This window comes from Periplaneta americana, chromosome 12 (assembly GCF_040183065.1).
Source record: "Periplaneta americana isolate PAMFEO1 chromosome 12, P.americana_PAMFEO1_priV1, whole genome shotgun sequence".
Lineage (NCBI taxonomy): Eukaryota > Metazoa > Arthropoda > Insecta > Blattodea > Blattidae > Periplaneta > Periplaneta americana.
Window position 1 is genome coordinate 152,091,177 of NC_091128.1, and position 17,432 is coordinate 152,108,608.

Sequence of the window (17,432 nt, forward strand, 5' to 3'; positions counted from 1 at the left end):
AGAGTATCAACACACTCCAAAGCTCACAGTTAAAACTGATAATTGAATGTGTTAAATGTTTGACATATTAAATTTTCAAACGCAATAGGGCCTAATTTCTAGTGTATAAAACGGTTTATCCATGACCATAACGAAAAACATGCCTTTACTAAATACTTTTGCATTTGTAAAGTAGGCTTTTATTCAACATTACTTTATTCCACTAGTGAGATAAAGACTTTACCTCATAGTTTGAACTTTATCTCACAGTTCATTAGTATTTTCCTAGTTCCCAGGTACACACGTATACTTTTTCATTCAACTATTACTCAAGAAGTTAATATATTAGTTACTAGATGTCACTACCTCTACTACTTTATTACCATTTCTTAAATATACATACACTCAATCTCCTTCTCTTTTCTCTGTCTACTATGTCGTAATTTGTGCATTGCATCCATATCTAATATGTATTTTTTTTAATCTTGTAATAATTTAGCTTTTGGGATGCAAGGAGACTTGAACCTGCGAAGTTGTGTTTATAGGATTTTAAAACAACACGCATTAGCCAATTGAGCTAAACAGACACAATAATAAATAACGTTTTAATATTCCTCTTGAGTTTACAGAAGTAAAATGAGATATTATTTTAATCACATTATTCCCGTGAACACTTCTAAATAATCCCTGAAACTTCAAAAAGGCGAAAATACACGTTTAAAATGAAAAAATATATATTAAAATTATATAATTAATTATAATTTGTTATTTATCCAATGGCTTAGATACCATTCTTCACTAATCATGGCCTCCTACATCATAACCTACCTAGTACTCGTATCGATTCTAAAATCCATGCCATGATATGTGATTATATGAGGACTTATTTTTAACATATTTTCTTTTATAAAACATAATTTTTCGTTATGGTCATGGATAAAATTATGTATGGTACTTGTGAGCGTGATCTTTATTGCACTCGTGTAAATCTTTCCACTCGCACAATAAAGATGCACTTACCTCACAAGTGCCATAAATAACTATTATTCTGCATTAAAAATCAAAAATCGTATTATCCGTACTTCCAGTTATCTGTGCATATTTGTCCTGTGATTAGCCCGGGTAATCGAGAATTTGCTGTATTTAATATTGTCCTCCACTTCAACTCATGCTGTAACATTTTTAGTTGTAAGTCCCCTAGACACAAGTTTATTCCCAACAGAGAAGAGGATTATTTCTCTCAAATGTAACATAGAATATGTCCCTTTGTGAGTTTGCGCCATCTTGACCACACGATGAATACTGCTATGTATGTAGATGTTTATTAATTCTTAGAAAGAATCAAGAAGAAATAGGCCAAAGAACATAAACCTTGAAGATATATGATGGCAGTGGTTGTGGTAGTGATGGTGATATACAGTATTGAACAGTGGCGGTTCCTCGGGTGAGGGAAGGGAGGAACGTCCTCCTCACATTTTTTTCTTTTGAAAGTAAATACCAAATAAAATATGTGCCTTGAAATTCGAGGAAGATTCGATAATTTTTAAGTTCTCAGCTATAAGAAAATCTTGGTTGGTCGATTTTTAAATGACGCGCGCTCATGTGCTGCTAGAAAACTGTGAGAAAGATGCGAGATTGTTTGTGTGGAGGAAAGTCAATCCATTCCTCCTTTACTGCAGTTAACACACATTGACAACAGCGCACTAGCGGCCAGAGAAAGAAGCAGAGTTTTAAAGCAAGTAAATGAACGGATAGGGAGGAGATCCTCCTCTGAATCAGCACATGGGCGGGAAATAGAAACCGACTGGTCGTGCAGCAAGCTTGCTACAGCTGCCATCTAACGATCTTGCATTCAACCAGACTATAACACATCTAGGAGGAGGCACAATAAAAACAGTTTTAACGCAAAGCTATGAAAGATACCATATAAACTTTCTTTTAAAATTATAAATAAAAAATATTATTCATTGCACTTTATATAGGCTACTATTTATGGCTTGAAACTTTCAAGGATATTTGAAAGTTAAAGTTTGGTTTATATAAAACAAAGAGGAAGTAGTTAGTTCTACGTTAGTATCGCAGGTCTTTTGGACCCTGAAATTCACTTCCATTCATTGTCTACTAGACAGGGCAACAGCCACAAGACCTGCCATTCTTCAAGAGCATGTGATACTGAATTCGTAAAATGTACATATGGCAACACTGACTACGTGGGTGGGTGCAGTGTTCTCACTTTCCTCAGATTATTTCCCATTCCCATTTCCGCAGTTCCGATTACGTGTTAGTAGCTAGTCTCTTCCAACACGTGTGATGCTGTAATGTGCTCGAAAAGTGCTACGAGGTGAATTTCCTTGTAATTGTTAATTTGCGCAATTATTGAATAATGAATGGAAGTGAAAACATATTATATTTTGTAAAATTTAGGAAACTCAGTTTACAAGAACAGATTATTGCTATGCAGAAGAGAAGGCCAACCCCAACACTATCTGGTCTTAAATGTATGCATGTAGGCTAATTTGTAGCATGTTTCATTCAAGAAGGTATCATTTCGTGCTGTTAACTTCTTTCCTCCTCTTAAGAAATACGCAGGAGCCGCCACTGGTATTGAAATGATGATTTTTTGTTGTTATTTAACTGTGTGTAATTAATTTTCAATTAAGAAATGTTTCTCTACTCTGACAGTACGTTTACCAATGAATATCTTTTCTGACTTGCTTCACATGATGCTCTCCCTCCCAGGGGGTATCCTGACAAGCCGTTCTACATTTGACGACAAACGGAGCCGCGGGGGAAAGTCACATACACGACACCCTTCAGAAGATTTCCTGCTTGGTCCACCTACAGACCTTAGTCAACTCCAGTCGGGAATCGAGAAAATGGGGTTAGGTAGCTTTCACACTATTGCTTGAATTCTTTATTGTATTTTCCAGTGAACATGTTTTTTTTAATGCGTTTTTAGGCTTTCACGATAAATGTGATCAGAATTAGACTTTTGGGTTTTCCACCGTGTTCTGGAACTGGACTTTTCTGTTTCAGAACATGGTGGAAAATCCAAAAGTGTAATTCTGATATTTTTTTTCTCTCTCTTATAATTATGTTTGACATAATTACATGTTATATGTAAGATGCACTTTTATACTTCTAGTTGCAGGGGAAACCCAAAGAGAAATTGAAAATATCTGTACAATGCATCACAACTACTAAGAAACAATTAGTCATATACATTATTTGTTATTAGCTTATTCAGGTAGTGATGTAAGAGCAAGACTTCACTGTAACAATACTGTACAACACATTTCTAATCTTTTCTACTTTTGACACATGGAAATTTTATTCATTTTTTTAACTTTAAACAATAATACTCGATATTAAATTTGAAATTTTGAGGTCAGTTGAATACAGAAGAATACAGATTTAAGAAAGTATATTACTAAACTGAAAGTTGCAGCTTGCATACATGCCTTTATGACTTGTTAGAAACTGCAATAATGTACCACAGTTATTGTCAGACCTTCCATACATAGTTTGGTTTGAAAACAGTACACATATTCATGTGTGTTGGATTACATAGTGTACTAGCAACATAGATTAGGATGATATGTGATTGGTTATTAATACTTTCAAAATTCACGATAGGGGGAGCAATAGAGACGTGAAAAACAAACAAAGCTTTTAATGTACTACTTAACACAGCTTAGAAGCATATTGGCCAACTTTGGAACTAATATGTACTAGAATCACACCACTTCAGTAGTATGGTTAGATAGCCACAGTTACATTTGAACATATTATCCAGAGGTGTTTGTATCTTCCATTCTTCTTTGCATTAAGGTTTTAAGTACAGTAAAACATCGATTATCCGAACGAATTGAGATCAGCTATTGTTCGGATAACAGAACCTTGAACCTAAAAACCTAAAAGTTCATGTTTCTGTAAGAAAATATTATTAAAATGCATACAAAGTACAGCACTTAAAAGAAAGGAGACAGTACCTTATTGTGTGAAGTAATAACTGATTTTTCGTTGATGGAATATAGAACTTCGTTTTATAGTGGCTAGATTTCTAATTCCCTTGAGCAAAAGAAGTTGAGTTGTGCAACATTCACATTGTCGTTCATTGTAAAATCTAGACAATAGGGAACATGAAAATCTGCACAGGGAATATAAAACTGGATGAATATAAGTATAAATCTAAATTGAATATATTTTGCAAGTTATTGAAGATGTTGTAATTTAAGAAATAAATCTCAATGTTTTGCATAATTTTTGTGTACATGTACTATTTATGCAAGAGATATAAACAAAGAAACAATGGCTTATTCGAACCATACACTTCCTCAGTGTGTAAGATAATTAATTTATTACCAGCAAGAAAAACCATCATGTGTGTCTTATGTGCATTTTGTGGATTTCTTATTATAAAAATAATTAATTATTTAATTACAGATAGCTATTAATGTTTCCTTCTAGCCTTCAGTTCATTATAACAAGCTCGAAAGTGTCTTTGCAGAAACACAGCAAAATACTGTAGGCTTACATAGTAAATACTTTTTTTCTTTATCTGTTTCACCTTCCGTGTAATACCAACTTGCAGACCACTGCAATGTAGGGGGGGAAGTATATTCTCTCTGGATCTACACTAGATATCTATACATTGTGGGCTTCTCTGAATGTGGGATTGGTACAATGCAGGATCACCGCAGAGACATCACAGGACAGTCACAAGGCAATGGACAACCATCCAGTCCCGGAGATTGAAGATAAATTTCTTCCATTGCTTATGCCAGGAATTGAACCGCGGACCACTTGGATAGGCAGTATGTACACTACCTCAGACCCACTGTGGCTGATTATATAACAACGAAATTAATTATAAAAAAATTATCAGTGTAATTCATACAGCTGATACTCATCATAGCTGAGTACTTACGCAAATGATTACAACTTGTTGGTTGCAGAGAGGGCAGTCTGAACTTGGTAAAAATTCCAATGCAATGGAAGTGATAGGCAAGACAATAATGGTTGATGTGTAGTTGATAATTCCCTTTTGCAATGAGAAATGGTGTATTGTTTGTTTCCCGAGGTGTTTTGTATTGTCTGATGTTTGATTTTTTAGGATGGTTATCATTGCCATTTGTTGAATTGTTTTTCATTTAGATTAAGGATTTAATTTAAAGTGCTTCCAATCCACTTATAGTTTAAAAGTAAAGATCTTCATAGTCATTGCTGCCAGTACTTCTAGAAAATTAAGCGGTGCCGACATAAAATATTTTCAAACATATTTTTCGAAATTATATATACAGTAGTTGTATTTTTGTATGATAATACTATCTGTTCTGAGGATTATTTATTGGACCATGTAACTTGAATTCTGTACAGTAAATTACTCTCGCAGAGTAATATATTCCATACTGGCTATAGACACTTCTTATCAAACATGGACATACTAGCGGTATGTTTCTGATGCTGTGATAATTATTTTTAATAATTTCTGCCGTTATTTCCTGCCTGTATATAAGGACTATATCTAGTGCATTTGTCTGCAGAAATAGTTAATTAAATAAATCAATGGAAATTCCGAAACATAGTAAGGTATTTCACATGCGTTTAATTGTTTCTGAGAAGATTTAATGTACGTTTAGTTTTATTACTGTATTTATTTGTGTCTTAAGTTCTTGGGTGACAAGGATCAAATTGGGTATGGAATTTTTGGACACTGGCAATATTGATGGCTCTGGTACTAGCTGTGGTACAATATGTAGATGAAAAAAAAATTGTTTTACCTGAAACATTGCAGTCATTTTATATTTTCTTAAGGGAAGACTCCACTGAAAATCATGAAAATGTTTCCAAATTTTTTTTAGCTATTTCACTTATTCAGAATTTATATTTTCATACCCCAAATGGATTCAGCTCAATTCTGATTACAAATACTCGTATGTTTACACTTTTTAAATTAAGGCTGGAAGGGGGCGTGGAATTTAAAGAGCTGTCAAAATTGTTTTTCATCGAAGAATTTTTTTTTTTTAATTTCTGATTACAAATCTAGTAACTTTTTGTTGGCTCCCTGAAGTTACTATATGAATGTAGCAGAGGAGAATATTAATTTACATAAATATTCATTTTATTTTCAAATCAATTTTTCTGTGTTCATTTTTGTTGATTCAACACCAACTTTCTTATGTCAAATATTAATCAATCTGGATGAAATTTTTACTGCAAGTATTTATGAGGTAGCTGCATGTTTCTATGCATTTATTTTGTGAGAAATGCTGCTAGTTTATTTTATTAATATTTTTCTTAATGCTGCTAGATTATTTTATTATTATTAGCAGCATTTCTCACAAAATAAATGCATAGAAACATGCAGCTACCTCATAAATACTTAATGCTGCTAGTTTATTTTATTAATATTTTTTCTTAAGAAAAATATTAATAAAATAAACTAGCAGCATTTCTCACAAAATAAATGCATAGAAACATGCACCTACCTCATAAATACTTGCAGTAAAAATTTCATCCAGATTGATTAATATTTGACATAAGAAAGTTGGTGTTGAATCAACAAAAATGATCACAGAAAAATAGATTTGAAAATAAAATGAATATTTATGTAAATTAATATTCTCCTCTGCTACATTCATATAGTAACTTCAGGGAGCCAACAAAAAGTTACTAGATTTGTAATCAGAAATTTTAAAAAAGAATTCTTCGATGAAAAACAATTTTGACAGCTCTTTAAATTCCACGCCCCCTTCCAGCCTTAATTTAAAAAAGTGTAAACATACGAGAATTTGTAATCAGAATTGAGCTGAATCCATTTGGGGTATGAAAATATAAATTCTGAATAAGTGAAATAACTAAAAAAATTTGGAAACATTTTCATGATTTTCAGTGGAGTCTTCCCTTAAATTTATTAGTTCTTGTATTTTTGTTTCATTTTCATAGTCGGACATGTGTAAGAAAATTTAATTTCAGAATCACCCTTCAACTGCATAATAAAACGACTATTTTTATTTCATTTTAAAATATTTCAGTTTTCAAATATTAGATCACAAAGAAAAGAAATATTACAAATACGTGTATCCTATTAAAAAACTGGAAAATATTGTATTATTCTTATAAGCTTTAGCAACATACTCTTGCATGTTAGAAAACATTAATTTGCACCTCATGACAAACAGATCTAAGCTTTTACTTACACTCTTGATATGTATTCTCCAGCTTTTGCACTTAATTTTTTCACTTTTGTAGAGCAATGTACTTGTGTTGCTTAATGAAATTCAGCATGTTGTAAATAGTGAACGTGTGTCTGTTAATCTTTAAGTTCATAAATTTTTTCATTAGTAATTGATAAATGTTAAAAAAAATTAGTTTCGAAACTAACAAGAGAAGTTCATATATTTCAAATTGAAACGTTATCTGCAATTTTGTTGATTTTATAGAACTTTTCATTGCAATAGTATACAAAGTTCTGGGTCTTTTAACTCCAAACATGATGAGATATGGTCTGGAAAACTAATTTGTTGTGCCATGAAAATGTCTGAGACTATAATTGGGTGAATGTAAAAAAATTGTGGTCATGTCATTCGTTTATTAAATCTTTAAAGGAAGTTAATTTTAGTGGGGTAATGAAAAGTTCTCTAATATATTTTCCTATATGGTGCAATTACTTTCAATAGGTAATGCAAACATTGAATGACATTATACAGTAGATAAAAAATTCTACGTACCTGGAGCTAAGATTTTGATTGAAATAAATTTTTATGAAAAAAGTCATTCTTTATATGAGCCATTCAGAGCAGAAGTGGTGTGTCTGAAATGGGTAATGAGGGTTAAGGTAAATATTCTGTAAAATACAGCGCAAAGTAGCAATTAATATTCAGTTTATTTAAACTATTAGTAGTCAGTGGATAGCAAGACGGACATATTAATTGCTACTTACTATTTTACAGAATTTTTACTTTAAACCTCAGTACCCAATTTTGACTTACACTACTTTTGCTCTGAACGGCTCATATACTATATTTATATATTGTCTGTTTTTTTTTTTTTCCTTCTTACTGATTTACTTACCTTATGTATTAAGTACAGCGTTCCCCATTTATAACCAGCTGATGATGTTTGGTTGCTATGAGTATATATGGCAGATAAAAAGCTTGTGGGTTCTACAAAATATAATCATTGGGTTGTGGTATGTGCACAATACAAAATTCATACAAACACAAATCTAACCTTACATGAAAATTTTAAAATGCCCTCCTTCACAGTCCAGACATAGCTGGAACTTTCTCCTGAAAGATGGAAAATACTTTGGTATTGAGATTTCTTGTAGGACTGCAATCGACTTACCTGAGTTTGCATCATATTCTGCACATGCTAAATACCAGAATTGCCATCTGGGCAAGACAGATAGTCCAACTTTTACAGCACACATGTATAAATAAGACGTTATTTCCTTTATGTATAACGAACTAATGGTTGAGTTCTTACGCTGACTTTATATCAATAAACAGTTTCATCTTTCATTGCTTCATTGGCGTCAGAATGGTTTGATAAGCTATTACAAGTGATTGCCTGGCCCAGCTAATGATCCCCACAAACGTTGTGGGCTTCATTGCATAGTGTGTCATCTCAAATCTCAAGTCCTAAGTATTTTTATTTGGTAAATAAATTTTTAAAACATTCTATAAAGCTCAGCTGGTTTAATCTTAGCTATTCTGTAACTCGAATAATGTCATTTATTGTAGTTCACGTTAACACTTTGTTAAAAACATAAAATTGTTCGGTCACACGTTAAAAAGTGTTAAATTTTTTAAAAAAGTATATACCTTGGACAGACGGCCCGTTTCGACGTGATGTTACGTCTTCATCAGTGTCTCCTGAACTACTGGTGATCTTGAATTCTGTGATGTGAATTTGTCGGTTGTAGGGGTGGGGATGTGTTGCTCTTATGGTGGGGGCTGGTTGTTTGTGTGTTATGACGTATCATGACATCGAATAATTATGGTGGCGGCTGGTTGTTTGTGTGTTATGACGTATCATGACATCGAATAATTATGGTGGCGGCTGGTTGTTTGTGTGTTATGACGTATCATAACATCGAATAATTATGGTGGCGGCTGGTTGTTTGTGTGTTATGACGTATCATAACATCGAATAATTATGGTGGGGGCTGGTTGTTTGTGTGTTATGACGTATCATAACATCGAATAATTATGGTGGGGGCTGGTTGTTTGTGTGTTATGACGTATCATGACATCGACTAATTATGGTGGGGGCTGGTTGTTTGTGTGTTATGACGTATCATAACATCGAATAATTATGGTGGGGGCTGGTTGTTTGTGTGTTATGACGTATCATGACATCGACTAATTATGGTGGGGGCTGGTTGTTTGTGTGTTATGACGTATCATAACATCGAATAATTATGGTGGGGGCTGGTTGTTTGTGTGTTATGACGTATCATAACATCGAATAATTATGGTGGGGGCTGGTTGTTTGTGTGTTATGACGTATCATGACATCGAATAATTATGGTGGCGGCTGGTTGTTTGTGTGTTATGACCAGGGAACGGATTTATATGGACTAAAAATATATGAAATATGTAAATATATATGTAGTTATTTTTACCAAAATATGGAATTAAATATGGATTTTTACCAAAATATGGAATTAAATATGGACTTAAAATTATAAAAAAATGACTATGTACGTTAAATATTGGTACATTTTAATCAAACTAAACAAAAAATATAATGGACGTACCTTATCTTCCAATGTAGTTTCAACAAAACACAATTTTTATTGTCTGTTACCATAACAATAGGTTACAAACATTTCTTTCAAGTGCTGAAAAGTGAATCTTCTTCTATTGTCTCTGAGGATAGATTTATACTGACTAAAAGAGCGTTCGACGTCACAAGAAGTAACTGGTACATAATTCAATTTCACAATGTCTGCTGGGGATAAGTCCAAGTTAATCTTCACTGTTGATTCACCACTCATCACAGCAACAACCTTTTGTAGTTCTTCATATCCAGGGTTTTTTGAAAGTACAGTGTCCACCTTAGCTCTTACTGCATCTGCAACTTTACCTCTACCACGATTCAGTTGTTCCACAGTACTATTTATAATTTCAAAACTTTCAGATAGTGAAAGGTGCCTATTTTGGAGACTTTTGAGCGTTTTTATGATGCATGAAAATGTATGCTGAATGTGAGCTAAGTCATTCTTCACACTTATGTCACAGGTAACTGTTTTCGCAGTATCAATTGAGACTGCATCTTCAGAGTCCAATGCAAGGAGAACATTGTTAATAGAGTCTATATGTTCGGCATAATATTCAACTGCTTCTAGCCATGTACCCCATCTAGTTAAAATTGGCTTTGGTGGCAATGGAATTTCAGGGTACATTTCTTTCAACACGTTAACTCTACTGGGAGCTTTGAGAAATACTTTTTTCACTGATGAAATCAACAAATCTACTTTAGGGAAATTGTCTCTGACCACTTCTGCCACACGATGAAATGCATGCGCCACACAAGTAAAATGAGTCAATTTAGGATATACAACAGATAATGCTTGTCCAGCTTTGACCATATAAGGGGCAGCATCGCTAATAAAGAATAACACATTATCGTACATAATACCCTTTGGCCACAGGATACCCATAGCTTCGTTGAACAGTTTAACTATAGTTTTGTTATTGCACTTTTCTAGAACATCACAATGTAAAAGAATTCGTTCAGAATATTGTTCACTTAACAAACCGATAACTACATTACCAACAAGTCTACCTTCTTTGTCGGGAGTCTCATCAATGGAAACCCAAATTGAACTATCTTTAATTTCATCTCTTATCTTCTGTATTGTCTCATCGTAGATGGATGGAGCATACGTCTTCCTAAGTGTTGACTCATCCGGGATTGTATGTTGAGTATATTTTTCAAGGAATTCCCTGAAGACCTTATTCTTTAGTTTGTAGAGAGGAATATCAGCAGAGATGAGAGAACGGCACAGGTCGATGTTAAACTCAGATCTTACATTCGATGTTGTTGGTTGTGTTAAAAACAATTGTCTCTGCTTGGAATTTAGTTGTTTGTTGGCCTGATGTTTACTAGTTGTAATGTGTTGTTGCACCAGGAACTTTTGTGTAGATGATACTGCACACTGACACAAATTACAAAATAATATTTTATTGTCAGTTGATAAACCATCTTCTTTAAATTCTGAAATGTAACTTGTTAGTTTTGATTTTAAATTGACTGAATGACGTACTTTTGGCATATTTACCGTCTTTATAGTATGATTTACAAAACTGAACCTATGTGTACTCTGACTGGCATTTAACTGTTGAGCTGCACAACTGAAGTCTGTTAAAAATTTTAAATTAAATTAATACAGTTTTGTAACTTACTTTCCCATTGTTGATAGGACTGCTAATTTTCAAATAACTCTGATGTTAAAGGGATTACTGAACATGTGTTTAAATCTCTATTGTTGAAATGTATTTTTAAAAGTTAATGGAATTTTGTTTTGTTTTATTGTTAAACCTAATATAATATGGACTGTTTTATATGAAATATGGAAAATATATGGAAATTAACGAAAATATGTACTAAACTCTAAAATATGGAAAAATATGGAAAATAAAAGTAGGATTTTTCAACCCTACACATTGTGAAACATAAAGATAATGCAAAATATAAATTATATTAGCTTTATAAGTAAATATGTATTTACATATAAATCCTTTCCCTGGTTATGACGTATCATAACATCGAATAATTATGGTGGGGGCTGGTTGTGTGTTATGACGTATCATGACATCGACTTGCAACTTCATTCAGAAAACTAAAAACAACACAGAAATATCTAAATAATCACATTAAACATTTAAATAAATATAATTCAACTGGAGTTTACAAACTAAAATGCAATAGTTGTCCAAATTTTTACGTAGGACTGACAGGAAGATCCTTTCATACAAGATATAATGAACATATTAAAGCTATAACCAAACCCTACATCACATCAAATTACACAGAACACATTATCAACAATAATCATGACTACAATAATATAGAAACAGATATGGAAATCTTACACATCACACCAAAAAGTTCACAGTTAAACATCTTAGAACAATACGAAATATATAAACATACAATAACATACCCACAACATATACTTAATACACAATTACAGTTCAGTACCCACACATTATTCGACGTCATGATACGTCATAATACACAAACAACCAGCCCCCACCATAAGAGCAACACACACCCACCCCTACAACCGACAAATGCACATCGCAGAATTCAAGATCACCAGTAGTTCAGGAGACACTGATGAAGACGTAACATCACGTCAAAACGGGCCGTCTCTCCAAGGTATATACCTTTTTTTTTTAATTTTTATATACCTTTTTTAAAATTTTAACACTTTTTAACGTGTGACTAAACAATTTTATGTTTTTATCGAATAATGTCTTAAATGTTCTATTACATGCAGATTGTCTTCATAAACTTTCTTCTCCAATGTTGGTCACAGATAGAATTTGTATTGATTCAGATCAGGAAATTTCACGAGCCTCTACTTATTATCTTACCATTGAACACGCAACTTATTTCATTCATTGAAATTTCAACAATATGAGGAAGTGTTGGAATTTCCTGCTGGAAATAACCATATAACCATTCTCAAACAAAAGAATGGTTCTAGTACTACAATGTCGTTCTGTTTTATTGTACCATAATATATAATCTCAACAATTCTTTTTAGCATTTATCCTGTTTGTCACATCTTAACAAGTTCTTAAATTGAAGACTTGAAATAAAAAAGGCTCTAAGTGTCATAATCATGAATTTGAGAAAAATGAGTTTTAAATGTGCTAGGTAATTAATGGTCATAATTTCAGTATTAATGTGTTTTAATTGAAAGATAAGCATAGTATGGAGCTAGTGTCCAAAGGAACTTACAAACGTAATATTGTAATAGTATGAAAAACATACTGGAAGTGGAAATTTAATGAAAGGCTCTAAGTTCCTTAGTTCAGAATCAGTAAAAGTTTATTCTGTAATGCTTCTGTAAAACGGTTTGTGGTCATCATTTGTCAGGTACTGTATCATTTCAGTCAAATTCTTCTTCTTTTCGGTTAATACCTGGATTTTCTTCTGAGTTAACGAAAATATTTCAGAAAATGTTCCTCTGCAAACTTGCACTGTCACCTTGTCCATCTGGAACAGTGTAATGAACAGTTGCTTGTCTCCTGCTCTGTGAAGGGTCATTATAGGTACCATGACGTCTTCTTTTAACATGTGATACTTGCACCAGCCCCAACAAGTAACTCCCTCGCTTTTCAAAATCTTCCAGGTTATAAAAACCTTCAAACAGCCCGACCTTGTGTTCATAGCTGAGGTTCTCGCATTTATACTTGCATGCACACCAACTCTGAAAGCAAGATGGAGAACCCTGTGCACTATACCTCACTAGGTCTACCAGTTTTTTCTGTTGTCAAAATCAACATAATTTAGTTAGACCTTATTGTTGCTTTCATGCAAAAAGAACAAGAATAAACAGTCTGTCCAGGTATGATGTAGGTTAGCGATCAGTAATGAGACTTACCTCCTGTGCTGGACGAGCTTTTGCAGGAACATGTTTATTATTTGAACTTATGTATTCATTTCCTCCATTTTTCAGCTTTTTTTTTTTTTTTCATTGCAGCCGCAGTACCTTCTCCTTTAATTCGTCGTTTCTTTCCACACAAACTCTTAAAATATCTGCCGCAGCCACCATTTAATCTAACTATGAGGAGGAAGGGCGCGGAACATAGAGCCTTTCATATGTTAACAGCAGTGGCAGTTAAACCGCATGCTATCTGTCGATTGCATTTGGTACTACATTTTCATTCGTGGCAGTTCGAGCCTTTTATACATTATAGAGCTTGGCATATAGATTCCATTTTGCACACAATTTCAAAATTCCTGTTGTTGTTGTTGTTGTTGTTGTTGTTGTTGTTGTTATCTAATGCTGGGCTTTGGCAACGAAGCCATTAGTGTTCTTGCTCTCCAATATTTCTCTGTGGTGGATCCATCAGGTAGAACTTCACAGTTTCAAAATTCCTTATTATGGCACTTGGAGCCTTTTTTATTTCAAGTCTTCAATTGTGCTTTTGCCTAACACTGAATACCGGGAAACTTCCTTTCCAGCTTCCTCTGAGACTTTTTAAACTTATTTGCTTAACAACTCTTGCACATGTAAAGTTATGTTGATGGTCAAAGCTATAGTTGTAACAAACAGTAATGAACACAGCCAGCTTTGCATTCATTAAAATACCTATCTATGGACTAATGAGTGACTCCATACCTGCATTAGGCTATTTGCACATAACCTACCAACCTACCTACGTAAGTACCTACCTACCTACCTACTTACCTACGTAAGTACCTACCTACTTACCTACGTAAGTACCTATCTAGCTATGTAAGTACCTATCTACCTACGTAAGTACCTACCTACCTACCTACCTACCTTTGTAAGTCCCTACCTACCTACCCACCTACCTATGTAAGTACCTATCTACCTATGTAAGTACCTACCTACTTACCTACGTAAGTACCTACCTAGCTATGTAAGTACCTACCTAGCTACGTAAGTACCTACCTAGCTATGTAAGTACCTACCTACCTACGTAAGTATCTACCTACCTTTGTAAGTACCTACCTACCCACCTACTTATGTAAGTACCTACCTACCTACCTAATGTCTGTAAAGCTTCAATCACTGAATGAATTTAATTTGTAATGGATATTGGTAGATAAGAGTAATTTGATGAACAAATGCATTTGTTGTGGGATGTCGGTAGCTGTATGTTTATGTCGAACCATGAGCAGTGCAAAAGGTATGGGGGGGGGGGGCAGACATTATCAAAGTACACTCATAGCAAAGATGTTGTCGTCAGCAACATAACTTTATTCCAGAGTTTACTTCAGGTGGTGTAAAATGTTTCATTGTTTTATAGCAGAGAATTTCTGGAGTATATTTATATCTCACACATTTTTAAGTAAGTTCAAATATTCTGTAATGGAGGCTGCGGACTTGATCTATAATTTAAACACACAAATATTTATTATATAATAGTACTAGCAGTATTAAAGGAAGAAATTATGGATAAAACAATTTATACTCTTAAGTATAAAACGAACTTTAAATATCAAACTCTGAAGCAAAAGGCAGATGGAAAACGAACAATCAATACTGACGACAATAACCATACCTAGACTTGAGCAAAATACTTTGTCCCTGACATACCAATGAAACAAATGTTGAAACCTAGTTGAACTTAAATTCAATGTTGTATGTATTTGTCAAATCCTTATTTTTAACGCTTTTGAGCTATCATACCCATAAATGGAGAATAAAATCGTGTGAAAAGAAATTAAATGCTATTCTTTTCTTTCCTTGTTTGCTGAAAATCGGAACATATGCGTCCTGAAATTATTTTCAGGATACTGGGATGTAATCTCTATTCCATATGGTCCCAGAAATTTTTTTCAAGTATATAAAAGCAGGTTACATTTTATTGGCAGGAAACAATTTCGTATACCACAAAATAGTTGTACAACACACTTGTCAAAGTGGCTGCTCCTATGATTCATCTGGTATCTGTAATAAGGAATATTTTCCTTAATACTTTTTCATTTACTGCATGATGATTTTTATTGTGTTATTATACCATTGGTGTAATCCATATAAATTGAATAAAATAACCTCCTGTTATGCGTGATGTGCTCTATAGTATCAGAGTTATTGTTGTTGCTGCTTCTTCTGCATTTATCATCTTTTGACTCTCACCATCTTTATAATCTCTGATGGAAATGACTGATGTATGGCGTTGGCGAGTCATACAGTTTCAGAATGGAGACTTCCCTGCCTCAGGGTACGAACACGTTGGCGCCTAGCTTTAAAGCTAGCAGGCTCCGCTATCAGATGAAAGACAAGGAAGCTTGGTGTGCACAAATTGGAGCTTGTTTGCAGGTCGCTTTAATCACAGCTGATTAGGTCATCTCCTTGGAATCTCTGTGTAGACTTGATATCGCAAGGGATTCAAGTAGTGAGGACGAATTTGATTTATTAGACAGTGCAGGATCAAAGTGGTTATTATTACAATAATTCTTTTCTCGAGAGTGTTCCCTTCACCCTATAAATAATGAAAGGGTTGCGTTTGGTGAATATTATCTTTTTAAATATCTGCGGAACTTTCCAGAAAAATTCATTAGCTACCCGAAAGTGGAAATCGAAACTTTCGATTATCTCCTCTATTTAACCAAAGATTTCATACAGAAGGCCTGGAAAAATTGCCAGGGAATCCTATTTTGCAGGAAGAATGGCTTATACTCACACTGAGTTAAACTGTACATTTCTTACAAAATAGTGCCTAGTGAACATTCTCAATAATTTGATTGATATTAGTTATTATTTATTTGTTTATTTTTTTATTTTTCGTGGTATTAAGGCACATACAGAAGAAAGCGATTAAACTCTTGAAATGACATCGAAGACTCCAAATCAGGCCTATTGGTGAACGACGATGTCCATTCATCCGAATTCATTAGTAGTTTGTAATTAAAAAATTAATTAAAATCTACCTCCAGTTTTGAATCTATACGAAAAGTTAATGTCGTGACAGGTCTTTCGAACATACGAGCAATCAGTTTTTCTACATCCATTGTGTGTAGTGTTTTAAAACTTTACAACCACTGACACAGGATTCCCGCCACGAGTGAAGCAAGTGGTATGCTCAAGGCGGCTGGCTGATAGTCTGAGTAGACAAGAATGATATTTCCCGCTCCGTTTAACATTATCACGTCGTAGCATCTATGATATTCAAACAATCGCGCTGCAATTTTTTGTATTGATAGGTCAATGTCCAGGGAAGCATAGAAAACAATTCGAAGTCAAAATATTGTTTTTAAAAGTGAGAAAAAAATACTAACTTTGAAGTGATCTGCTGACAGAAAAAAATTTACGGTAAGCGGTAAACTTTTTTGTTTCTCAAGTTAGATGGAGGGTCAAAGCGTGAAAAATGTTGAGTAAGAATGGATATTCGTTTTAAAAGTTACCGCTGCTCAAAATCTTTACTGGTTACCGAGTTATGACCAATTAACGTTAAGACTAAACCAAACGCGCGTAGTTTAAAATAAAATACAAATTTGTGTAAATTAAAAAGCACGAATACTTGAGTAAGTTACACAAATAATTGATAAAAGTCGTCCCTACTAATTACACAAGTCATCATTGACATCTGGTCCACAGACCACCTCTCCAATGCCTCTCTACTCCACGCCGAGACTTGCGCTGCAAGCTTGAAAGAATGACGGAAACCATTCTTGGAGCTTACAGCATACTGGAAAGCTAGCAGTAAAGCGACCATCCATGAGTCAAC

The 17,432-nt window shown here is 33.8% G+C and overlaps 1 protein-coding gene across 5 annotated transcripts in view; it reads left to right on the forward strand.

Moving 5' to 3' along the window:
- Positions 1 to 17,432, forward strand: part of mop (tyrosine-protein phosphatase non-receptor type protein myopic) — a 69,005-nt gene that overhangs the window by 45,340 nt on the left and 6,233 nt on the right. The window contains exons 16-17 of one of the 5 annotated variants that reach the window (XM_069842306.1): positions 2,719 to 2,860; positions 4,672 to 4,796. The exons of 1 other annotated variant lie outside the window; for it this stretch is intronic. In XM_069842306.1, coding sequence (XP_069698407.1) covers positions 2,719 to 2,860; positions 4,672 to 4,796 — 267 coding nt within the window. Of the gene's footprint in view, positions 1 to 2,718; positions 2,866 to 4,671; positions 4,797 to 17,432 lie in introns of all 5 variants that reach the window. 3 more of the 5 variants (XM_069842309.1, XM_069842307.1, XM_069842310.1) reach the window with 3 other exon arrangements.